Source organism: Heloderma suspectum, chromosome 5 (genome assembly GCF_057233095.1).
Source record: "Heloderma suspectum isolate Gila_16-S chromosome 5, 16-S_ref, whole genome shotgun sequence".
NCBI classification, from domain to species: Eukaryota; Metazoa; Chordata; class Lepidosauria; order Squamata; family Helodermatidae; genus Heloderma; species Heloderma suspectum.
This window is the reverse complement of record NC_139462.1, coordinates 192,156,762-192,183,287: the sequence shown is the minus strand read 5'-3', so window position 1 is coordinate 192,183,287 and position 26,526 is coordinate 192,156,762. Positions and strand designations below refer to the sequence as shown.

Here is a 26,526-nt window from a genome sequence, read left to right as displayed (position 1 = left end):
ACATGATAAAAGCCTCATGTCATGGCACCCCTCACCATTCTTCAGTGAAGGAAAGAAACCAGTTTAACTCACAAAGGTTTGAGAATATACAGTGCAGATACAGTGTAGAGTTTCAAAAAAGTTTGTTCAGTCCATTTGGTATTCCATTGCACTGGCAGAAGTGAGAGAACAAACACATGTGGTCCCAGCAATGGTGGACCTCAGGGTGAGGGGGGAAGGAAGGGGAGGAGCCAAGGGAAGAAATCACAGGAAACCACATTGTAGGCTACAGGTTACAGAGATTCTAAGGCTGGCTATGGTTAAAATTCCCATGAACTAAGTAGCTACAACACTGCCCCTTTTAGTAACTTGCGGATGAGGTTGCAGTATTCCCAACATTAAGAACCTTGGAAGTTAATCTTAACATATTTGCACTGGATAAAGTTTTGATAAATGAGTTGGTAGCATGGACTAATCCTCTGAGAAGTTCTCTTTATACTGGCATCCTACATCAGCCTGGGTTCCCTTTGACAGAACTGGGCATACTGAGTGGCTGATATTTCCTTTATATAAATAGAACAAGCAGATCAGCATTACCTAGTGTTAAAATTATCTTTGGGTTTGCACGCTAATGCACTTTAGAGAAATTAGAACACCACTTTATGCAGACTATAAACATACACATTTGGCAATTGAAAACAAGTGTGATCTAATCCCACGGGGAAAACATGGGAGAAACAATTACACGGACCACAACTGCCAAGCTAATGAAAAAAGCTTTTTTGGACGCGCTGCAATCAAATGACTACAGAACTCTAGAGGAGTTTTTGATTGAAAAGAAAATAGACGTGGACACGGTGTTTGAAGTGGAAGATGAGAACCTCCTCTTGGCTTCCTACAAACAAGGTAAAAAGTGACACCAACATTTTAGTTTGTGGAAGCAAATTGGCTATTTGTAGTTTACTAGTTTTTGGACTTTGAGAAGGTTGTCTTATTATCTAACCTTCCAGATCAGAGACTGATTAACCAGTATGTTTGATAAAGAGTAGCTTCTATGGATTGATAGTACAGCCCCAGCAGAGAGGAGGAAGACAGAAGAAATAGCACCATGTCAGAAATGCCAAAAGGAGGCCCCGCTCTGCAGCCCTGATACTTATGCTTCAGGTCACATTTAAAATACCTTCATTCAGGAGTAAATTCTGGCAGGAATTGAAGGTGGCGCTTTTATTATGATTAGCTAGCAGGCTCTAAAGTGCTGTGAGTAAATATTCTCCGTATAGCAGTCAGCACAGAGAAAAGGGACAATTGCTGGCAGTGATCTTAAGATAAATGTACACTACATTTGTAAATGTATACAGTTCGTTCAGCCTTCACACCTCTATGCAACCCCAGCTGAACTCCCAAAACACTTATAACCCCCAAATATATGCAGTGTTTAAATATAGCAAAACAACCCTAATGTGTTACCTCAGGAGTAGACAAACTTGGGGATCTACTTTGGTTTTTACTTGAACCTTGAGATCCACTAACTGGACTCTGAGGCAAAAGGGATATACTTAGAGGAATTACAGAATTCTGAGCCCAACAATTTGTCCTGAGTACCAGAGCGGAATGGAGTCCACAGTCCTTTTCCACATAAATACATACCTGGTTACCCCCAAGCTTTCTTCATTTCAGCAGCAGGTCTGACCCTACCAGTAGGCAGAATGAGGCAGCTGCCTCAGACAGCAGATTGTGGCTGACATAAAAGGGCAGATAATATTTAGTTTATTTAAGTTGTTGTTGTTGTTGTTGTTGTTGTTGTTGTTGTATTTTTACTGTTAGGAATGGGGACAGTTGCTTGTAGGATTTCCTGGCTCAGGTACCAAAATAATTTGCCAGGCTTTGGGCACTTCCCTTGGGTGGGTGTGGGGGTGCCATTTGTTGTTCCACCTCAGGCAGCAAAATATTTTGGGCCAGCCCTGTTCAGCAGTATAATTTAGGGTAGGAGGAGGCTCCTTTGGTTGACATTCTTGTTAAACAATTGGGATTCTGAAATCCTTACTGATCTACTGCAGATCACCAAGAGACCTACCAGTAGCTCCAGGCCCCTGTTACTTTACAAAAAGCAAAAGCGGTCATACCTGCTGGTCAGGGAGAGGTTTTCTAATAATTGAATGCTTGACAACAGTCATTTTACTTATTGTGTGAAACCTTACTCCAGCGATCAATTGATTATTTGAGCATATGCAATTGTTATTCAACAATTAAAGAGAAAACCATGCAGGGAAACAAAACTAGAAAACAAGATCAATCTCGAAAATGTTATTTTGAGGCTGTAATTCACTTAACAGGGACTAAACCACCCTACTTTACAGTAGTTTAAACATTTTCTGTACACAGTTATTCTCCCCCTTTATACAAGTAGATTGTGTATTTATGAACCCTACAGAGCAGAGATTTCTGCCCTCTTATCTCATTGTACAGATTTGCATAGATCACCTTGAGTCCCAGAAATAAGGGAGGATAAAACATATAAACAAACAAACAAACATTCACTCACTCACTCAATTCAGGCATCTCAGCAGGGCCAGCCTTACTATGCAGCAAGGCGAAGTGACTGCATTCAGGCAGCATGGGGTGGGCAGGGTGGAGATAGATAAAGGTAGGAATTTGGTGCAGCAAAACCTTTTAAAGTGTTGGCCCTGGCCAGGTGGGATGGAAGAAGGGCTGGTGTCAAAGGCGGGCATGGTTAGGCATCTGCCAAGGGCCCACATCTCAGCAGGGCCCCACTGACTAGCCCCAGTTGCTCCTCCTCTTCACCAGTTCAACCTGCTTGTTCTCCTGCCTGTACGCCTGGCCCAGACAACGGGGGTGGTGAGAAGGAGGAGCAGGAGATGCCCCTGCCCCCTTGCTCGCTGTATCTCTGCCTGTCAAGCAAGCAAGTGAAAGCAATGATGAGAAAGGGTCTGTGGAGCAATAGCAGCTGGTGACAATGGTGGGGAGAAGGCAGACTGGGGAGGGGGCCCGTTGGGGGTGCCAAAGAGGGTGCCAAAGGGCCCTCAAAAACCTGGAGCCAGCACTGGGTGGGAATGCCATTTGGACTCTGCTTTAGGCAGTGACATGTCTTGGGCTCACACAGCGGCTCAGTCAAGCGCTCTCTTTTGAGCATAGGAGCTCCAGCGAAGGCAGCTTCTACCGCTGGAAAATGTTCTCAACTTCAAAGAAAAAACCCAGCAAACACACACACTCCATTATGCAGCCTTCTAAAAAAGTCCAGAGAGTTTATTAGCCTGTATTTTTTTTTACTGGCCTTCTGGGGGCTGGCAGAAGAGGGGTGAAGAGCTCAGTCCCTCCTGCAGCAGTCCACTGCATTTCTGCGCTGCGTGTGGAGGAGGGACAGAGTGCTCTGTTCCCCCTCCACCAGCCCACTCACTCGCCTGGTTGCATTTCCTTCTTTTCTGTGGCGATCCGGCTACTGCTTAAATACAAGGCTGCCTTCTAAACACTTGAGACTTCTAGATTTTATTGCTGGTTCTATACGTCGTTTTTCCTGTGCTGTTTTTGTATTGCTTTTTTGTTGTTGTTTAACTTTATATATTCCACCTAGAGAACTTTTGTTATTGGGCATACAAAAATATAATGAACAAAGAAATAAATGTTCAGTTGAAATGAATGGGGAGCTCTGTACATACAAGAGCTGTATATGTGTAACTGAGCATGCATGGATCTCTGGACTTGGGTGACATTTTATATATTAGTAAAATATGTTTTTGTCATTGTTGTTATGGTTACTGAAGTTGATAAAGACACTTTGCTATGTCTTTATTTGTTTCTGATTTTTGTTTTCTGATTTTTTTGTAAACTACCTTGGCTGGTTCCAGAAAGAAGGTATAGAAATGCAATAAATAAACAAACAACAATAACAACAACAAATGTTGAATGTGGTGAGTTAATTAGGTTTAACATTGCTGACATATAGAGGCCAATATTTATACTAACTGGCCACTGATCAGCAACTGTGCTTTTGAAAGGTCATACATTGCATACTTCTTATTCTTTTTAAATCAGGGTATTGGCTGCCTAGTTATAAACTGCAGCATTCTTGGGCCACTGGACTACATTTATCTGTTCTGTATGGCCATCTGGAGAGCCTGAGGGTCCTGCTGAAGCACAAAGCGACCATCAACTGCAGACCCAATGGGAAAGCAGCCATCCACATTGCCTGTGAAGTCGCCAATCTGGATTGTGTCAAGATACTCTGCAGTCATGGAGCAAAAACCAACTGCTATTCACTAAGTGGGCTTGCACCACTGCATTTTTGTACGACAAAATTATCTATGCCTTGTGCCCAGCAGTTAATCTGGAAAGGTGAGTTGAGTTCCAGACAATGCGCCGGTCCCCACTGGGGGGTTGCATATTCCGAAGGTTATGCCGAGGGTTATGTGAGGATTGTTTAACCCTCGCATAACCCCTGATGGCAAGGTTCATATGACACACTGCAACCCCATCAGGGGTTGTATATTCAAAATGGCTGCTGGCATGTGCTGTGGCTTATCGTGGGTTAAATAACCCATGGTGAGCCCAGCATGTCATGTGAACAGGGTCATTCTGTGTTGCATCACTTCAAACTATAGAGCAGAGAAGTGAGCACTCCTCCAGCTGAAAGAGAAAACAATTTATTTATTTATTTATTTATTTATCGCCCATCTGGCCGGTCACCCAGCCACTCTGGGCAATGTACAACAATAAAAACAGTTTATACAATAAAATTCAACATTAAAAACATCACATTTCTAAAATTACCCTAGCCCACCCCAAATGCCTGCCTGAACAACCATGTTTTTAATGCATGGCGGAAGCTCATTAAAGAGGGGGCATGGCGGAGTTCCCTAGGGAGGGAGTTCCACAGAGTGGGGGCCACCACAGAGAAGGCCCTCTCCCTCGTCCTCACCAGCCTAGCTGTCCTGGCTGATGGGGCAGAGAAGAGGCCATCCGAGGCTGATCTTGTTGAGCGGCTTATCTGGTGTTGCTGGAGGCAGTCCTTGAGATAGGCTGGGCCAGAGCTGTATAGGGTTTTAAAGGTCAAAACCAACATCTTGAATTTGTCCCGGAAAACAACTGGTAGCCAGTGCAGCTCCTTCAGCACTGGAGTGATGTGATCTCACCGGCGGCTGCCTTTAATCAGGCAAGCCGCCGTGTTCTGTACCAGCTGCAGCTTCCGAACCATCTTCAAGGGTAACCCCACATAGAGCGCATTACAGTAGTCTAAACGAGAGGAGACCAGGGCATGTACTACCGACGAGAGCAGATGGTCAGGAAGGAAGGGGCGCAGCCGCCGTATCAGATGGAGTTGGTACAGCGCTGTCCGGCTCACAGCTGACACCTGAGCCTCCATGGACAGCTGGGAGTCTAAGATGACCCCCAAGCTGCAGACCTGGTCTTTCAAGGGTAACCGTACCTCATTCAACACCAGGTCAAGTCAACATCCCCCAACCTCCTCTTGTCTCCCACCAAAAGTACCTCAGTCTTGTCAGGGTTCAGCTTCAGCTTATTCCTCCCCATCCATCCAACAACACACCCATGTATGAGGAAAACTAGTATGCTAGAGTGGATTTAACTTTGCTTTTATCCTGATGAGTTAGCTTTCAAAACACAGGAAATGCAACCCATTCTCCCTGCACTCCGCAAGTATAAAATAGTACAATCCTTCCACATGTTACTATATATTTATTTATTTTTATCCACCCACTATCAAGCATTCTCTGTGTGGATTACAAACAGTTAAAAATGAATTACAGTGAAAATAGTTAAAAGTATGACATACAATATAATTTTTTTTAAAGATACAATTCAAAACAACAAACAGCACAGGAATAGAAGAACAGCACTAAAAATCTAAGAAGTGTCTGAAATGTCTGGGAGGAAAGAAGGGTTTTTGTCTGGTGCTCAAAAGATAATAATGTCAGACAAGCCTCCAGGGGAAGGGGGGATTCCATCATCATCATCATCAACATTTCTATATCTCCCCATAGCCGGAGGTCTCTGGGCGGTTTACAAAACTTAATTCCATAAGTTCCATAAATGGGGAGCTACCACTGAGAAGGCCCTCTCTCTTACAGCCACCTGTCTAACTTCAGCAGGATCACCCGGAGGAGAGCCTCCAAAGATGACCTAAGGGTCCAAGCAGATACATACAGGAGGAGACATTCCATTAGAAATTCTGGTCCCAAGCCATTTAGGGCTTTAAATGTCTTGACCCAACACCAAGATCCATGTGGTTTTTCTGCATGTTTTAACCATTGCTAAAATGAAGTCAGGGCCAGCCCTACCATTGGGCAGAATGCATTGACTGCCTCGGGTGGCAAATGTTGTGATGGGACAGTAGTGGAAGTGCCTCCAGCTATTGCTCCTTAATCCCTGGCCACTCCCATTTGTTAGATGACTGAGTTGTCTGAGCTGTCTGACCTGCTCCAAGTCCCCTAAGCTAGCTTGCTGCCCACAGGTGCGGTGGAAGAAGTGTCCTATTGCCAGCGTTGAGGCAAGATTCAACTGCCAGTCCAGTTGGCTTCTGTATATGGAACTGGGCAGGGGCAGGAGGGTGCCGTCTTGTCCTTTGCCTCAGGCAACAAAATGTCTCACACTGGACTGAGATATAATGGTACTAATGTTGTATACTACTATCAGCACTATGGACTTGAGTTTTCTTTAGATATTTAACATTAAAAGATAACTGGAGCTTGTTTGCATGGGGGTTTTAGGCTTGGAAATATTTTGCTCAAATGGAATAATAGAATCAAATAAACAACGGCCCTGTTCACAGGAACACAAGGTGACTGATAAGCCATGGTGGCTTGTTGACCACCTTGCACATGCTGGTTGTTGTTGTTGTTCAGTCGTTCAGTCGTGTCCGACTCTTCGTGACCCCATGGACCATAGCACGCCAGGCCTTCCTGTCCTGCGCTCTCTCCCGGAGCGTGCTCAAGTTCATATTCATTGCATCCGTGATGCTATCTAGCCATCTCATCCTCTGCCGTCCCCTTCTCCTTTTGCCTTCAGTCTTTCCCAGCATCAGGGTCTTTTCCAGGGAGTTTTCTCTTCGCATTAGGTGGCCAAAATATTTCAGCTTCAGCTTCATTATCTGTCCTTCCAATGAGCACTCAGGGTTGATTTCCTTTAGGATGGACTGATTTGACCTCCTTGCAGTCCAGGGGACTCGTAAGAGTCTTCTCCAGCACCACAGTTCGAAAGCATCAATTCTTCGGCGCTCAGCCTTCCTTATAGTCCAGCTCTCACAGCCATACATTACTACTGGGAAAACCATAGCTTTGATTAGACGGACCTTTGTCGGCAAGGTGATGTCTCTGCTTCTTACTATGCTGTCTAGGTTGGCCATAGCTTTCCTCCCAAGGAGCAAGCGTCTTTTAATTTCATGGCTACAGTCACCGTCTGCGGTGATCTTGGAGCCCAAGAAAGTAAAATCTGTCACTGCTTCCATTTCTTCCCCTTCTATATGCCAGGAAGTGATGGGGCCAGATGCCATGATCTTCGTTTTTTTAATGTTGAGTTTCAAACCAGCTTTTGCACTCTCCTCTTTCACCCTCAACAAGAGGCTCTTGAGATCCTCTTCGCTTTCTGCCATTAGGGTGGTATCGTCTGCATATCGGAGGTTGTTGATAATTCTCCCGGCAATCTTAATTCCGACCTGTGATTCATCCAACCCGGCATTTCTCATGATGTACTTTGCATATAAGTTAAATAAGCAGGGTGACAATATGCATGCTGGTTGCATTAGCATAATTACCCTGGGCAGCGCAACTTGTCGTGTCATGCAAACCCGGCCTGGGATGGCTTGTTGCCATGGGTAACAAGCCACCCAGAACCCTAAAACAGCCCATGGGTTCTAGGTGGCTTGTTACCCATGGCAACAAGCCATCCTGGCCAGGTTCACACAACATGACAAGTTGCACTGCCCAGGGTAATTATGCCAATCCCCCTGGCATGTGACTGGCATGCACAATGGGGGAAATAAGCCACCATGTCTAAATTTTGGTGTCCTGGCCCATCATGCCCTTGCAGGTGTAGGAGATTCTATGTAGCTACGCGCACGTGCGCGCAAACACACACACACACACAAGATAAATAAAGTGGCTCAAAAATATGTTTTTAAATTTAAACTTATTTGATGGTGGTGGGGAATACAAGATTGGAGGAAAGACTGAATGGATTTAAAATGATTAATTCTTATGCTGAAGCAATGTTTGTTGTTAACGTACTTTTTCCTGCTGTAAGATGCACATTTTTACATTCGGTATAAGGGTAAATTAATGGTGCCATTCATATTCCCTATGAAGCTAATAAAGTTGACAGCAGGACTAAGATTGCTACCATGAGGGATCATGGAAATGTCTAAAGTACTCTTGCAAAATGCAGTGTAAGCTGAAATGACATATTCTGAGTGACCTACTTTCAGTATGGAGAATACTTTTTAGACTAAGTATTTATCCTAAGGCGATTTGTGAACTACTTTGAAAGGAGAGATTTAAAACCTGGACTCTTCAGGTACAAAGGAAACTGAAGAGAACATTTAAAGAAGCCTTTAAAATAGGGCAGGCTCATCAGATTAAAGAAATCTTAACCAATGAATCATTTAGAGAGCAATCCTATGGGCCCTAGATAGTGTTTGGGGGGCCATAGGATTGTTCAGTTTACTGGCTCTGAGATCGGATCCAGATCTCTGACCTCAGAGCCAGTAAACCACACTCCCCTCACCACTGCAGCCAGTGCGGAGAGAAACCTGAACAAGGAGATGGGGAGAAGAAGGCAGTCCTGGGGGCGGGGAGGCTACCTTACGCAGCTCCCTATGCTTGCTACAGGCTCTTTTCCTCCCACTCCGAAGCACCGCAGCTAGATGGGCGAAATCAGCCATCTAGCAAAAATGCAGGGCAGCCGGATCACGGAGGCAAGGATCACCTGTGTGCTCCGGCCACTCTGCATTAGGATACTCAGCAGCCTCTGCCTTCGGAGGCTGCCAACTATCAACATAGGATTTTGCCCTTAGTTGCTTCATCTATCAGTTTAAATTTGCAAACGGATAAACACAATAGTTCCAAAGTGAGAAGCATACTTTCTTTTTGTAAATCAGCTTTCCCCAACCTGGTGCACTGCAGACGCTTTGGACTACAACTCCCAGCATTCCAGATCATTGGTCATGCTGGCTGGGGCTGATGGCAGCTGAAGTCCAAAACATCTGGAGGGCACCAGGTTGGGCGAGACAGGTGTAAATTATGCTCGCTTGTGTTATAGCAGTCCTCATCTTAGGACCAAACTACATTCTACATTAAATGTGTACTTTACCCTTGGGGGAATGGCAGTCAGGATTGGTATGGTAGCACATGCAGAGCCTGTTGAAGAGCTGATGTGGTCTAATTTGCTTTTTGGTGTGTGATCATGGCCAATGTCAAGGGTAGGCATGGTCGGGCACCTGGTGAGGGCCCACACCCCAGCAGGGCCCACTGACTAGCCCTGTGGAGTTGCTCCTGCTCTTCACCATGGCACCCTGCTTGTTCACCTGCCTCTCGCTCTGGCCCAGGCAGCAGAGGTGGCGAGAAAGAGGAGCAGGCGGTGCCACAGTGTTCCCTGGCTCTCCGCCTGTCAAGCAAGCGAGCGGTAGCAGCGATGAGAAAGAGGACGAGGAGCAAGAGCGGCTCGTGGCAATGGCTGCAAGAGAGATGATTGTACAATGAAAGACATGACACTCACAGCCACTCCTTGGCCGCCTCCTAAGTAAGGTAAACACAAGAACCCCGAGCCCAACCCCTGAGAATTTCTCCACAGTTTTCTTCTCCTTTGAATTTCTTTTCTAATTCAATTTCAGTCAAATTGAGTGAGAGTGGTTGAAAAAATGTGAGAGAAAATTTCAGCATGGCACTGTTTCCACAGGGTGGGAGTCTGTACTGAGAAGACCCACTTCTGAAATGTTATGTGGTGACATTCAGTTGGTTGTGGAACGAGCAACAAGGCCTCTTCTGAAGATCTGAAAGATCAGCTGAGTATATATAGGGGCAGCTGGTCTGCTAGGTATCCTGGTCCCAAGTTGTTTAGGGACAACATAACCTTGAAGATGGCTCAGTAGCTAATAGGCAGACAGTGCAGTTCTGAACTGCAGACTGGAAGGTCGGCAGGACAGCAGTTCGAGACCCGAGTGCTGCGTGATGGAGTGAGCTCCCGTCTTCAGTCCCAGCTTCTGCCAACCTAGCAGTTCGAAAGCAAGAAATTGCAAGTAGATACATAGGTACCGCCTCGGCGGGAAAGGTAACAGCGTTCCGTGCACCTCGGTGTTCAGTCATGCCGGCCACATGACCACGGAAGTGTCTTCGGACAGCGCTGGCTCTTCGGCTTAGAAATGGAGATGAGCACCGCACCGTAGAGTCGGACACGACTGGTTGGGGACACCTTTACCTTTTTAATGTGTGTGTAACTTGGTGCTCCACTGAGCATCCCAGCTGCTGCATTCTGCATTAGCTGCAGCTTCTGAACCAGGTACCAGGCAGCCCCACATAGTAATCTAGTCGTGAGGTTACCAGTGCATGAACCACAGTGGCTAGGCTATCCCTATCCAGGAATGGATGTAGTTGTCGCACCAGCCAAAGCTGGTAATGGGTCATTTATGGCTGCAACACTGGCCTGCTTTACAGGAAAAACAAGAACAACACAATGGCCTTGTAGGCCCCTTCCAACCCTACTTTGTTGTTCTTTCTTTGGTCAGTCACTTCTGACTCTTCGTGACTTCATGGACCAGCCCACGCCAGAGCTTCCTGACGGCCGTTGCCCCCCCCAGCCCCCCCAAGGTTGAGTCCGTCACCTCCAGAATATCATCCATCCATCTTGCCCTTGGTCGGCCCCTCTTCCTTTGGCCTTCCACTTTCCCTAGCATCAGCATCTTCTCCAGGGTATCCTGTCTTCTCATTATGTGGCCAAAGTACTTCAGTTTTGCCTTTAATATCATTCTCTCAAGTGAGCAGTCTGGCTTTATTTCCTGGAGTATGGACTGGTTTGATCTTCTTGCAGCCCAAGGCACTCTCAGAATTTTCCTCCAGCACTACAGTTCAAAAGCATCTATCTTCCTTCGCTCAGCCTTCCTTATGGTCCAGCTCTTGCAGCCATAGGTTACTATGGGGAATACCATTGCTTTAATTATGCAGACCTTTGTTGTCAGTGTGATGTCTCTGCTCTTCACTATTTTATCAAGATTTGTCATTGCTGTCCTCCCAAGAAGTAAACGTCTTCTGATTTCCTGGCTGCAGTCAGCATCTGCAGTAATCTTTGCGCCTAGAAAGACAAAGTCTGTCACTGCCTCCACGTTTTCTCCCTCTATTTGCCAGTTATCAACCAAGCTGGTTGCCATAATCTTGGGTTTTTTTAGGTTTAACTGCAACCCAGCTTTTGCACTTTCTTCTTTCACCTTCGTCATGAGGTTCCTCAGCTCCTCCTCGCTTTCAGCCATCAAAGTGGTATCATCTGCATATCTGAGATTGTTAATGTTTCTTCCAGTGATTTTAACTCCAGCCTTGGCTTCATCAAGCCCAGCACATCGCATGTGTTCTGCGTACAGGTTGAATAGGTAGGGTGAGAGTATACAACCCTGCCGTACTCCTTTCCCAGTCTTAAACCAGTCTGTTGTTCCGTGGTCTGTTCTTACTGTTGCTACTTCGTCGTTATACAGATTTCTCTGGAGGCAGACAAGATGACTTGGTATCCCCATACCACCAAGAACTTGCCACAATTTGTGATGATCCACACAGTCAAAGGCTTTAGAATAGTCAATAAAACAGAAATAGATGTTTTTCTGAAACTCCCTGGCTTTCTCCATTATCCAGCGGATATTGGCAATTTGGTCTCTAGTTCTTCTGCCTTTTCGAAACCCAGCTTGTACATCTGGCAATTCTCGTTCCATGAATTGCTAGAGTCTGCCTTGCAAGATCTTGAGCATTACCTTACTGGCATGTGCCACTGTTCGATAGTTTGAACATTCTTTGGTGCTTCCCTTTTTTGGTATGGGGATATAAGTTGATTTTTTCCAATCTGTTGGCCATTCTTGCATTTTCCAAATTTGCTGGCATATGGCATCCATCACCTTGACAGCATCATCTTGCAAGATTTTAAACAGTTCAGGTGGGATACCATCGTCTCCTGCTGCCTTGTTATTAGCAATGCTTCTTAAGGCCCATTCAACCTCACTCTTCAGGATGTCTGGCTCTAGCTCACTGACCACACCATCAATTCTATCCCTGATATTATTTTCCTTCCTATACAGATCTTCCGTATATTCTTGCCACCTTTTCTTGATCTCTTCTGCTTCTGTTAGGTCCTTGCCATCTTTGTTTTTGATCATACACATTTTTGCCTGGAATTTACCTCCGATGTTTCTAATTTTCTGGAAGAGGTCTCTTGTCCTTCCTATTCTATTATCTTCTTCCACTTCCACGCATTGCTTGTTTAAAAATAATTCCTGATCTCTTCTGGCTAACCTCTGGAATTTTGCATTTAATTGGGCATATCTCCCCCTATCACTGTTGCCTTTTGCTTTCCTTCTTTCTTGGGCTGCTTCCAGTGTATTCTATGACAATCCTGCTCAAGTGGCTGCCTCCATTTGAAGTAAGGTCTTTCCCGAGCTCTCTGGCCCAGGGTTTTCAATGAATCTGGTTAGCCTCTACGAGTAGACACTCCTTCAGTTGCAAAACATGTTTACACAGGGTTTCTTGGGGGTGGGGTGGGGAGGTGCTGCTGTTAGAAACACACATTTATCACAATTGATCTCCCCCACAAGCCACATGCTCCTGGAACTGAGCCCACACTCCTCTGCTTCCCTAGCCACAGTGCAGATGAGAATAACAGTGGAGCCGCGTGGATCCGCCCTCCAGACAACCCAGGGTGTATTGAAGATGGTGCTAGGGGTTTCCTTGCCACGCCATGCCTTTGTTTTCAAGCATCTTCTCCCAACCTTCAGCTTGGGAGTGGGAAAGCTCTTTAAGGTCCCTCATCAGTGCCTACCCATACTGGAATGATGGCTCCCAGCTCCAGTGGGTCCTGGTGACCCCCAGTGACCACAATTGAAATTGATTTTTTTATGGTATATAATAAATTACAATATATTCAATAATACTAATACTACTAATCATATTTGTTTCTAAAAACTTTGCCCTGCCCGTATCAACAGATGATGATAGACAGACAGACAGACAGACAGACAGACTAACAACAGAGTAGTAAAAAATATAGTTTGAACTAAACAGTTCGGCTTCTGCCCTTATCAGTAGCTGTGCTGTTAAATGAGTATCAGGAGTGGCAGTTTGGAATGCCTGGATATGAAAATTCCTAAGGAGAAAAAACAGAGTTATGATTGGTGTAATGCTTAAGAATTGTCCTCCAGATTAAGGCCATTTGGACTAAGAGTTCTGTGCCTATAGATCCAGAAATTTTTCCCTTTTGTCAAGCATATCGGGGTCTTTTGTTTGTTCTATTGGAACCAGTCGTAAATCCGAGAGACTATGTGCAGGAGAGTTGAAATGTCTTGCAACAGGCTGCTCCAGTTTTTTGGTTAAATATATATATATATATTGTGTGTGTATGTATAATATTTGATATATGTTTATTACAGTGACTAACACAACAGAAATATTTACGGACTTAAAGCAAAATGTTTCTACTTCCACCTGCAGCTGCTTGGATGTGAACCCTATTTTTAAAACCCGACTTGCAATCCAGTGATTTTCAAAATAGGGAACAGCAATTAAAATTGTGAAGTACAATCCAAAAATCAATAAAATCAAAGAGAAAGTGGAAAACTACAGAGCAGCCAATAGCGTGAAAAACACATTGGGCAGTATGTAATGCTGCCACTCCACTTATGCCATTGACATTGTGTGAGCATAAGCGCACTCTCAAGAAATGCCAGTAGCATATGCTGGTGTGATGGGTTTCCCCGGAAAACCTGTTGTGCCAGCATGCAGTACTGATGTTGCACTAGAGGTTGTATGTGCTAGTGCAGGGGTGGGCAACTTGTAGTCCTCCAGAACTTTTGGCCTACAACTCCCACCTAGCCAACATAGCCAACAGTGAGGGATACTGAGAGTTGTGGGCCAAAACATCTGGAGGGCCACAAGTTGCCCATCCCTGTGCTAAAGCAACACCAGTCGAGTAAGCAGAGCATCAGTGTTGGATACTGCCCATTAATTACAGAAAGCATGTCTAACAAGGCATGTTTTTGCATCCCATTTAAAAGAGCCACTTTTCCAGATCAGACACACTTTGGCAGATAGCTAGTTCCACTGCAGATCATGCATCTCTGTGGAAGTTGCCCACCTCATCTATGACATAGATGAAGGAAATATAAACACGTTTTCTGAGCTAGATCTTAAAAGAACAGGAAGGTACACATGGCAGAAGATGTTACCTCAAGTCTCCTGGCCCCAAACTGCAAAGAGCTTTGTAGCACCTTGAATTTAGCCCAGATGCATAAATAGGTAACTGATTAAGATTTTTTTTTTTTAAAGGGAGATGTTTTTTCCCTGTGGTTAACACCAGAAATCACTGTGGCTGCTGCTCTCTGGGCCAATTGAAGCTTGCAAACAACCTTCAAGGGTAGCTACATGTAGAGTGCATTACTGTCTTCTAAAAAGCTACCAGGGCATGCACCACAATTGCTAATCCCCTCTTTTCAAGGAAAGGATAGACCCATAGGAGTCTCCCAGCCTTTTTTTCTCCCATACTCGGTCCTCACGGAGGCAGGATTCTGTGGACTGATCCATTTTAGAATGCTCAGCATCATAGTCTACACGTACCTAGGGCACTGGGATTTTAGGGGTCACAACAATTTTTTTAAGTTTTCAGTTTTGTAACTTATTTATTTGGTGCATAGCTAAGACAATAATGAAACAGATCAGACTCGGGTTGTAGCTTCAATATTCAGGCAGGAATTAATGTGTAACTGGGGGATTTGTCCCTTATGCTGGGGTGCATATACTGATTGTCCACTAGATGGGGCCGTTGCTTCAACTGAAATATAAATGAATAACGAAACCAGTGGATTTCAAGACAGAAGACCCTACTGGAGAGGAAATAATGTACGATCCATTATTCACACCATACATGGTATTTTCACCGTGTATGTGTTGCAAAATATGAACCATGTGATTGTGGGGCTGCCTTTGAAAATGGTCTGATAACTTAGCTGGTCCAAAATCAGGCAGCAAGACTGTTAACTGCGACAATACAATCATATTACATTGGTACTTTCCAATGCACTGGTTGCCAGTCTGTTTCTGGGCCCAATTCAAAGTGCTGGTGTTAATTTTTAAAGACCTAAATGGTTGGGGGCCAGGTTACCTGAATGATAAGGTATGTGTACCTACCTGGACCTTAACGTCGTCTTCAGAGCTCCTTCGCTGAAGTGCGATGGGTGGCTGCTAGAGAGAGGTCCTTTTGGTGGTGGCACCCTGGTTGTGGAATACCCTACCCAGAGAGGTTTGTCTAGCACCTGCCTTCTGATCTTTTCAGCACCAGGAGAAGAGGTTTTTTTAAAAAAAAAATTTCCAAGGCATTTTAATCTTATGATCTTGCAGTGCCTTTAGCTGTGCTGTATTAATGTTAAGCTGCTGGTGTTTTTACTTATTTTAATTTTTATTGTGGTTGTTTTATTCTGCTTTGATTTTTGGCTTGTTTTGTTCTTTCTGGGTGTTTCAGTTTTATTGTTAACTGCCCAGAAAACATTGGACAGTATAGAAATTGTTGATAAATAACAAAATAGATAATTGTCATGCATGGAAATTTAGATGCAGGTTGTCGTGTTTTCATATTGAAGTAGACCTGAGACTTGAACCCACACGTCCACGTTCAGAAATATTTTTGCTGGTATAGCAGTTCCTCATTTGTGCCAAACCCATAGAAATATAGGAAGCTGCCTTATACTGAGTCAGAGCCCTCATCCATCTAGCCTAGTATTGTCGACACTGATTGGCAATGACTCTCCAGGGTTGTAGGCAGGTGTTTTTCCAGCCCTACCTGGAGATGCCAGGGATTGAACCTGGAAACTTCTGCATACCAAACAGGTGCTCTACCACTGAGCCACAGCCCAACCCATATCCCCAACATACTGGATTCCCTTAAGTAGTGAGTTGCTGATGGTGGTGGTAAGCATTCCCAAATGCGTTCTTAAGTAATACAGTCCTAAGGGTTGAATCTAATGGTGTCCTTCGGCCAGCGCAACAGACACTGCTGGAGGATCACATTTCTCTCCCTCATGAAGTCCCCCTGCATAGACCCCAAATATGCTCTAGAGGGTGGGGGCCCCTCTGGAGAAGATTTGGGATGCATGTGTGGAGCTGTTGAGGGGAAGAGGAGGAGGGGAACTCACATAACATTGGATTTGACCGTAAGAGCACAATATTAGATCCTGCCATACAAACAACAGTATTTCTGAATTTACAGTTCAGGTCTCGGATTTAGTTCAAATGTAAAAGCATTTCTGTTAAGGAAACAGTTTAATCTACTTTAATTGAATGAAGAGCTGTCTCCAGTTAATCAGGCAGCAGCAGATTTTCTTTTTCGAAGAACGTATTTTCAGTACAGGTACTTGTAACAACTGCAGGCAGCAATCAACATCCTGAAAGCGGAGTTTGCCTTTACGTCACAAAGCAGGGAATGTCCTGTCTACAATTATGCCTGCTACAACACATGTATTCAAATAAAGCAGGGCTGTTCAAATGACACGGCAGCCCATCGTGGGTTATTTAACCTAAGGTGAGGCTGCACTGAGTGCGGCTGCCATTTTGAATGTGCAACCCCTGCTTGGGGGTTGTTGTGTCATGTGAACCTGGTGAGCATGGGTTATGTGAGGGTTAAACAACCCTCGCATAAGCCATGGTCTGTTTTAGGGTTATATGAGGGTTTGTTCAACCCTCGCATAACCCACGCTTGCCAGGTTCACACAACTTGACAATGCATATGCGAATTTGCGCCCGTGGTTGCTGTGGCTTGTTGGGGGTTAAATAACCCACAACGAGCTGTGGCATGTCATCCAAACCCAGTCAGTGTGTTCCTTGCATCACAACTATTGTTTTTAATTAAATGCAAATATATGCAAATATAACTAACGGATCAATCGACAAAAGCTGATATAATGAATTAACTGAGATCCTTAAAAAAATTACATCTACCCCAGTAAAATAGCTGTTTAGGATCTTAGTTAAGAAACATCTAACTTAAAATTTCCAGAGAGGTAGCTGTGTGTTAGTCTGTTGCAACAAAAACAATGGAGAGTCTTGTGTCACCTTAGACTAACAAATTCATTGTGGCATAAGCTGTCATGGACTGCAGTCCACTTCATCAGATGCACTTAGCTTACAGGTTTATTTCTTTAACAGAGTTCAGCAAGCATGTGTCTTTAAAGAGAGAGAGAGAGTAAAAGTGTGTCTTCCCAACTTTCTCCTTTTATTTTCCTTCCAAACAGGTGCAGACGTGAATATAAAAACAAACAATCAAGATGAAGAAACTCCCCTCCACACAGTGGCACGTTGTGGCATCCCTGAAATGGTGGCCTTTTACGTGGAACACGGAGCTGTGGTTGACAGTGCAAATGCTCACAGAGAAACACCATTGGCTTGTGCAGCCTACTGGGCCCTGAAAGGTAAGGAACAGACCTACAGCACAGATCACCATCTGATCTGTAGGATGCTGCTCGACTATCAAGCGGATGTCAATTCACGGGATCAGGATTTCAGAACTCCGCTCCACAAGGCTGCCTGGAACTGTGACCGTGTACTGTTGGATATGTTGCTTGAAGCAGGAGCTGAAGCTAACCTCATGGATGACAATGGATGTGCTCCTTTGCAGTATGTCCTGAAAGTGACAGGGGTACGGCCTGGAGCCCAGCCTGATGTTTGTTATCAGCTGCTTCTGAATCATGGTGCTGCCAGGATATATCCTCCACAGTTCCATAAGGTGATATTTAAAAAAAAAAAAAGATAATTGGTGTCTATGTGCATTTGTTTAGATCCAAGATGGTGGGGTTGAATCCAGTTTTATGATGGATCCGCTGCACTGGTGGAACGTGCCTTCCTTGCCCCGTCCTTCCCACGGCAGCCCCTCCAGCCCCCTGAAAATGCTACACAGGGTCAGGAGACTCTGCTGAATGGGATGAGTTGTGGGGTGGGGGATGGGGGGACCCCCCAAAATTGACCTTATGACCTTATGTGAGCAAAGCCCTTCCTCTCATGGAAAGTTCTTTCCTCTTGCGGAATGCAGATTCTGGATTCAAGCCAAGGAATGGTGTGATGAAGGTTAGTGCTCTTCCCCCTATCAGAATATATATAAAAACCCACCCTAGTTCAGTTTGGATAATTGACTTCAGAGCACTGAACACTGCAGATGCCCTTTATGGTTTGCAAAATGCTCCCTCACAAGTCCTTGTAAGGCTTCCACCATCTGGGTCTTATAAAAATGGATCAAAGGTCAATGGTCTTCATTTCTAGATGTGATTGCAAGCTATTTTGCATGTTCATCCTCTATGTCAGAAAAAGCAGGCACCTTCTAAGGGCTGATGGTGGAAAGAATGCCTTTTTTTTTTTTTTTTTGCTTTGAGCACATGCACTGGGAAATAGATTACATGTGGGATTAATATGAGAGTTGAAGAAATATGCATCTAAAATTTGACTATTATGTGGTGAGTAGTTCCATAATAGCAGCCACACTCTTAATTTCAATACTACTAGATGTTACATTTTCAAATCCTTCTTATGGGTTGGATCCAGATTTACACAGGAAAAACTGCACTGATATAAGTGGACACACACACACCCCACCGCCGCCCCAGCCTCCTGAAAATGGTACTGAATGGGATTAGCTGCTGAATGAGATGACTTGTGGTGTGTGTGGGGGAAGTGGGGAATCCCAAAAAATCGGACAGAGGGGCCTTGTGTGAGTGGAAGCCTTCCTCTCGCAGAAGACGTATCCTGGATCCAACACTATATTTATAGGACAAAAAAAGTGTAGCTTAAGTTACTTATTCCAGTGTTGTCCTCCTAAACTACTCTGAGAAAGGTGGTGTGAGGACTGTAGCCCGACAAAAGAGTTTTCCTGTGCAAAAGAGTTCCATAGTGCCCTGTAGCAGAAAACTGTCATAGATGCTTCATGTTTTTTCAACTGCTGAAATTCTTTGCCACACTGGGTCTGGCTTTCAGTTTTCACAATGCATGTAGGTACAGGCCTGGTGTCAAGTGCCAAACTGCTTCACATGCTTATAGTCAAACAAAGAAGTTGCTCTCTTAGTAAATAGCTTTTATTATGCAAATCAGCCAGATCAACAGTGCTTCAGGTTACAGCCCTTCTTATCCTCCAGCAACCTGGAGCTAAGATCGCTAATTAGCTTTGCACATTATTACCTATAATACTCAAATATCTCTTTGATGGATGTACTATTGCTAGGAGAGTTGCAATGGAAACTGGCACGAACCAGCAGTACAAAACTCAAGTGGCTTTTCTAGTCCTGCCCTCATGGAGGGTCTTCTCTTAGGAACTTCTTTTGATGGGCCAACCTTGTAGAACGTCTTACTTCTTGAAGTTGCTCCTCCCTCTTGAGCTGACATCTGATTCTGGCATCTGTCATTCCCACCTCCTCCCTCCCCATAAGATCTTGTATTCCCACTGATGGAGAAGTTTCTGTTTTGCTTTGAACTAGCTGATTAACTGGCATCTGGAAAGATTCCTCTCTTTTACTGTCTCCCTGCTCTATCTCTTGAAGCTCTGGTAACTCCCCCGCTGCTTTGGACTCTCAGTGTGTTCCTAAGCCCTTTTCAGATGCTTCTGCAGCGATGCTGGGCTCAGTCCTCGCACCTGGCCAGCAATCTCAGTAACTGTCCTGGGAGAACTCTAGGAGAAATAAAAACAATCGAAAGGCTGACCTGTTCAATTACGGTTTAAAGATAAAGAACCATAAGAACTGTTGCCCATCAACAGCAGACTGAACAGGCAGGTCACCTGGTCACAGTTTTCCACACTATGGTGAAATGTATGGTATTTCTATTTCAGTTATAATCATTATTTTGAAATTTGCATCTATACATACAAATTAGCCTATGCAGATTTTATGCAAATTGATATCGTCTTCGGTCCTCTTTTTGGGTGATGCATTTCCTTTTTTTGGCCAATTCATAAGCAGCCACCCTCATGCAACTCCATCTCCTCACATTTGTTATGGCTTGGATGCTTGGAGAAGGTAGGTGAAGAGGCAGCAATAGCGAGGAGGAGGAGGAGGAGGAGGAGGAAGAGGAGGGGCAACAGGGCCACAGCTGTGGTTAGCTGTGGGCCCATACAGGGGTGTAGGCCTTGGCAGGTTCCCAATGATGCCAGCCCCTAACTCAGCCTGCCTGAAAACACAAAGCTTTTCTTCACAACCATGAGGATTAGAAATTGCTTTTAAAAGATTTATTTTACAGTATAACATTCTCAAGGTGCTAATTTCCACACCACTGTATTTCTGTACTTACTTGGCAAGTGGCAGTCTTTAGGTGCATGGAATATACACCTGTAATATAACACCTCCTATACGCATTCTAGAGGGCTTGCCACGTTAGCCTCCTACAGCAGAACCAGAAAGGAGTAATATTTTAATGATTTTCAGTGAAATAGCTGAAAAGAATTGAAATTTTGGTCAGCATAGGTGTTTCTGTTCCCTACGTGTAACACCAAATAATATTTTAAAAGGTTACACCCCATGTTGGAGAAGGGAAGGGGAACTGATGTTCATTACCTCTGTGAACAAGATGGGGAAACATCACAGAGAAAATACTTTCTGGAGAACAATGGGTGGTATATATTTCCATCTGCAGGTTTTGCAAGCCTGTTGCTCTTATCCCAGAGCAGTGGAGGTGATTGTGAATTCGTATGAACACATCAAGTCCACAACAAAATGGAGAGCAGCTATACCTGACGACGTCCTTGAGGTAAACGTTTAACAATTTCTTATGTAAATGTTAAAACACACTTGTAACAGCTGCTGTTTTAGAACTTAAGTCAGTGCCTTTGTTAAAACGAATGTTTAGCAGGAGATGAATGCTGGCAGATACACAGCGCACAGGGGCACGGGCAGGATCTGTGGGTATATGCAGACATACAGAACATGACTGTAGACCCTGAAGTAGGTCCATATACAACCTTCCTCACAGAACTGATGGCTCTTGTGACAACTATGAAGCCATCTCTTTCCACCCTTCCCTGTTTGGTTGCCCTGTCTGGCTGCCCAGAGCAGTGATTCAAGTTTTACAATACAATACTCTGGGGCACAATCCTATGCATCTTTAAACAGAAAAAAGTCCTACAACTGCCAGCATGCCCTAGCCAGCCATGCTGGCTGGGGCATGGTGGGAGCTGTAGGGCTATTTTGTCAAAACATGCATAAGATTGTGCCTTTGGTGGGGTGTTTTTTAAAGGTGCCAAATAACATTTTAATTGGATGAATATACCTGGTACCTGGGGAAATAAAACACACATTAAGTCAAAAGGCTTCCCAAAATATGGGATGCCAATCAATGCTGGATTCAAAGCCAGGTATGTATATCATCAGAGGAGCAGAGGGGTGGGGGGAGCAGAAAAAATGTCCAGCAAAAGGGAACAATCAAGCCACTTCTAAATCCAAAAGAATTCAGTAGGAGACCGTACCACGTGTGCTTATTTCCAACAATTGAAATCAGTGCGGCTCAACAGTGCTTAACTTTGGTTAGCTTGTACTGTATGTTAGATAAGTAAACTATAAAATGAAACTTTACAAGTTACCGAGAAAATGTCTTTGCATTCTCAAAATGGCGCTGTCACTGGCCTGGTATGGAGGTAATGCTAAACAATGGCTTCATGCAGGGGTGAGCAACTTTGGAGACTCCAGGGGCCAATTTCAACCCCCAGAACCACCCTGGGGGCTGCACAGCTGCCACGCCCTGTTGCATTGCTGCTGTAGCAAAACAGCCGGTGGTTTGTTGCTGAATTTCAGCAGCATGCTGCAAATTTGGCCTAAAATTTGATCTGTGCCTCCCCTGCCAGCCTGATGGTCAGGGAGGAATAGGGAGAAAAGGGGGTGGCAGAAAGGGGGGAAAGGAGGTGGCAGAAAGGGAGAAAGAGAGTGGCCCAATCAGCTTTCTGTTCTGGCCCTGCCTACCACTGGCATCAGCTCCGTCTATTGCTGGCATGTGGCCCCCAACAGATTACCCCCAAGAGAATGCAGTCCCTGAGAGAAAAGCCTTCCTCACCCCCGGTTTAATGTTACGAGCACAAGCCAGTACAAGCCATGGGCTTTCATGCTTCTCATCTCCTTCCTCCTCTGGCACTCCCACAGGAAGACAAGCATCCACTTCCTCTTTTAAATTATCCAGAGCTCTCCCTTACATCTGAGCCTGGGGCACTCTGGTTAGTTTTAAACTCAGGTTAGTGACCAAGCCAAAATCATAAAGTACAGTTTGATCCTGACTTATCTGAATAAAAAGTGAGAAAGTGCCTCAGAACCTTGCTCTTACTTGGCTTATTCTATCCTGCTCAACCAGGAGACATCAAGTTACGTATGAGGAATGTGATACTCAGAACAAACTTTGCTTTTGTTCCTCTAAACTAGGGGTGGGCAACATGTGTTCCTCCAGATGTTTGGGGTTCAACTCCCATCATACCTCAGTATTGGAGATGCTGGCTGGGGCTTATGAGAGTTATAGGCCACAATATCTGGAAAACCACAAGTTGCCCACCCCTCTTCTAAACCGAAGCAAGCTGGAGAGTCAAAATAATTGCAGTCTCACATACAGGCTGCTGTTCAAAAAAATGGAGGCTGAACAGCAGCAAAATATTGCACTGGGCCCAGAGAAGATGCAGACGTGTTTTCTCCAGGCTTTTCCTGTGCATATTGACAACAAACTTTTTTTTTTTTTTACCTTTGCAGATGTACATGGATTTCTACGAATCCCTTTTTGAGGCATGTGCAAATACACCAAGATCGCTCAAACATTTAGCCAGATGCACTATTCGAAGAATATTGTTCCATACATGCCACAGAGTGGTCCCTTTACTTTTCATTCCTGCAACACTGAAGAAGTATTTGCTCTTAGAACCAGAAGGAATAATATACTAAGCTTTGTCAGATACATTTCATAGTAACCTAATTTTGTAATGCTGGGGTGTACTCACATGGAAGGAGTTAAAACCAAGATTTCAGGGATAACTTTAGCCAGATTCAGAGCTCATGGCCAAAATTGTATACAAAGAATCAGAGTTCATACAGCTATGGACCACACAAAGTGCTTGATTTTACTGGCCACTGAACACAACTTTCCCATCTGCTTTCACAGTATAGAGTGACTGACCTATACATATCAATGTTTGAAAAATCTAGTTTTCAATGAATATTTAATATAACATGAACATAATGAAGATGTGTGTGATTAAAAGACCACAATTTTATTTGAATAACCTTTGGAAACTGATAGACCAATAGCAAACTCAGAATGCAGATCCTTATGTAGCCAAAACAGCACAATCCATATACAAGAAAGAAGTATCAGCAACCTTCAGAGAACCCCAAGGTTTGCAGAAATACAATAAATCTAGAAAACAGCCCCAAAGAGGGGGGAAACCCCCCAAACAGCACAATTAGAATTGAGCGTACTCAGTGGCCACAGAATGTTGATTGACTGTTGAAGCAGGGAGGAGTGGATGGAAAATCGGACAGAGTGGAGTATCCTAGAAGAAAACATGGCTAGCTGGCTGGCTGGAACCCTGAACAGGAGTGCTATGCACTGAAACATTTTGTTGCCAGTCTTACTTGTTAAGAAAAATCCCAATGTAGACATCTAATAGCTAGCCTGCCTGAGCTATTATTTCTGCCGAAGAATTTGGTGAGTGATGTATCAACAATATCGTCTGTGAACTCTTGGTCTCTAGCAGTCTTATCAGACAGCTACTTTAAAGAACAACACCCTACTGATTTTTAGGAAGTTGTTCACTGGAGGAAAGCTGCATCAACTCCTAATGTAGAATGAGGACCTTAGAATATATTGGTGCCTACACCAATTTCACCTACACTAGGGTCCTGATCCTGTATTGAGCCCCTGTGCTTACTTTTAAGAAAGGTGGGGAAAAGAAGACATAGCTGCATGCTATGTATCAAAGGTAATGTTTAGTTTGACCCTTGAACTCTGGCTTTGTGACATACTCTGATTAGGTGTGGCAGTGCTGTGCTAGATAGATACTTGGTTATGGAATCTCTCTTCTTGGAGACATTTGTGACAGAGCTGTAGAGGTATCTGCTGTGGATGTTTTAGGTTGAAGATGCTCTGTACTGGTGTAGGACAGCCTTTCCCAACCGGGTGCCTTCAGATTTTGAGACTACAACTCTCATAAGCCCTAGCCATGATGGCCAATAGTCAGGAATTGTGGGGGATGTTGTCCAAAACAGCTGGGGGGCACCAGGTTGGGAAAGGCTGGTGTAGGACATTGGACTGTATAACCCATAGCATCCTTTCCAACCCTGTGATTTGTTGATTGGTCTGGTGCATTATGAGGTAGATCCTTCTGTCTTTGGAAGTGAGCAGGAAGTGCTGGACGAGATGAATGATTAAGAGAGCAATCCTATGGTCCCTGGGCAAGCATTCCAGGGACCATAGGATAGCTCAGAAAACCCCTCTGAGGTTGGAGATAGCAATCTCAGAAGGGGGAGGCAGAGATCTGACCCCAGACCCTCACAGCTGGCATGGAGAGAACCGCACTGCCTGTTTCTCTGAGGCTGGTAAAGCAACCTTGGAGGAAAAGGAAAGGGGACGTTTCGGTGGGTGGGGAGAGGAGGAAAGCGGAGAGGCCAGGATACAATTTATCTTGAGCCTCCTCCAGCCTCCTTCCCTCCCCCTCCAAACACCATTGAAAATCACCCAAATCACTTCTGCTGCTCCTCCTGCCCTGCCAGCTTCAGCTGAGTTTGAGGGCTTTCGAGCAGTGAAGGGGCAATCAATAGGACTGCGCCCTAAATGACCATTTTAGCAGGAAATTGGTATGTGTAATCTAAGGGTTGCTTCACTTACTATGGATTGGTGAAGCCATTGTCTCTGGGTCGTGTGCTTTTTTTGGCATGGACTCCATCACAAGTAAGAGGGAAACCCACCTTTTAAAAAAAAGCTGTATAGCAGCCTTCCTCAACCCAATGCCCTCCAGAAGTGTTAGACTGCAACCAATGGAGGCTGGTGGCTCTGATGTCAGTGGGGTGGTGAATCCTGTCCGGGTTTCAGTCAGAACTCTAAAGGAAGTCTATCTAAAGTTTAGTCAGAACCTATCCAAGGTTTTAACTAAAACCCAGGGTGGATTAACTGCCCCACTGACATTGGAGCCACAACCCTCCACTGACTACAACTCCCATTGCTCTCAGCCAGTATGGCCATTGTAGTCCAACACATCTGGAAGGCACCAATTTGCAGAAAGTTGCTGTATGTACACACGATGAGAAGCCAAGGCCTCTCACAGCTCCTCAGTGTGTGTACACACCATTAAAATAGGGCCAGTTTTCATATCGCTTTTTATAGGGCTGACTGTGAAAACATTGTAAATATGCTGTAGTTTCACCTAATCCAGAACGGCTGAAGCAACTCTAAAATGAGAGATTAAAGGAAGGCGTCTGCTGTCAAGACGAACCTCTCCTCCTAGGAATAGCAAAAGGTGGGGGAGGAGTCATATTCAAAATCGGAATGTATAATTTTATTCTTTGATACTGACAGAGAGTGCATTTGGAAAAAGGGAAGAACAATAAGGTTATTTGGATCTGTCACTGTAGCTAAGGCTTCCATGCTGTGAGAGAAGAAAAAAAGCTTGTCACTGCTATTCCCAAGTGCCCTCCCATTTTTGTAGCCACCCTCCCTTTTTTTTATGCTGTGGGCCTCTAGCCGCACTTCAAAGTTTTGTTCTAAGCAGGTGCTAGATTATACCCATTGTAGGATCTGACAGGGAGCCCAGCGGGATCACACTGATTATAGTGGTAAGAATTTGCAAGCTGTTCAAAATGCAGCAGGAACGTCGATATCGGAGCAAACTGGTTTGTGCCCTTTTTATTGCTGGTTTTCATTTGGCTGAAAGGCCAGTAGGAAATAATAAACCCTGTGACTCTTGGTGGTGTTGCGGCTCCGGATGAATGTCATTGTGCTCTCTTGATTTCCCAGCTTACATGCTTGATAGAACTGGCCAAGAACTTGGCCACGTAAAATGTGGATTAGGGGGATGCGACATTTGCAAATGCATCCCAGGTACACCTGTCGTATCTCTCTTGCACAGAAAGGTTTACTCTGCTGCCTGCATTCTTTGTTATATACTTGCAGTTATTGTCATATTCCTGTACCATAAAATTTAGCTACCTCTACAAACCCAACACTGCATGCCTGAGGACAAGAAATAAATATTGCTGTCTGAATACCTCTGCCTGAAGAAAAATCCTATGCAATTTGAAAGCTTGCAGAAATGTTTAAACAATTTGATTGTTTTAATAAAATGTATCATCTTTGT

General features: G+C 44.5%; 1 protein-coding gene across 1 annotated transcript; it reads left to right on the top strand.

Moving 5' to 3' along the window:
* Nucleotides 1–615: 615 nt before the first annotated feature.
* On the top strand, nucleotides 616–26,526 carry ASB4 (ankyrin repeat and SOCS box containing 4). The gene is made up of 6 exons (XM_084858776.1): nucleotides 616–885; nucleotides 1,660–1,662; nucleotides 4,030–4,329; nucleotides 17,468–17,958; nucleotides 20,844–20,957; nucleotides 22,931–26,526. The coding sequence occupies exons 1-6, from the start codon at nucleotides 708–710 to the stop codon at nucleotides 23,117–23,119; spliced, it is 1,275 nt and encodes a 424-aa protein (XP_084714902.1). The 5' UTR covers nucleotides 616–707; the 3' UTR covers nucleotides 23,120–26,526.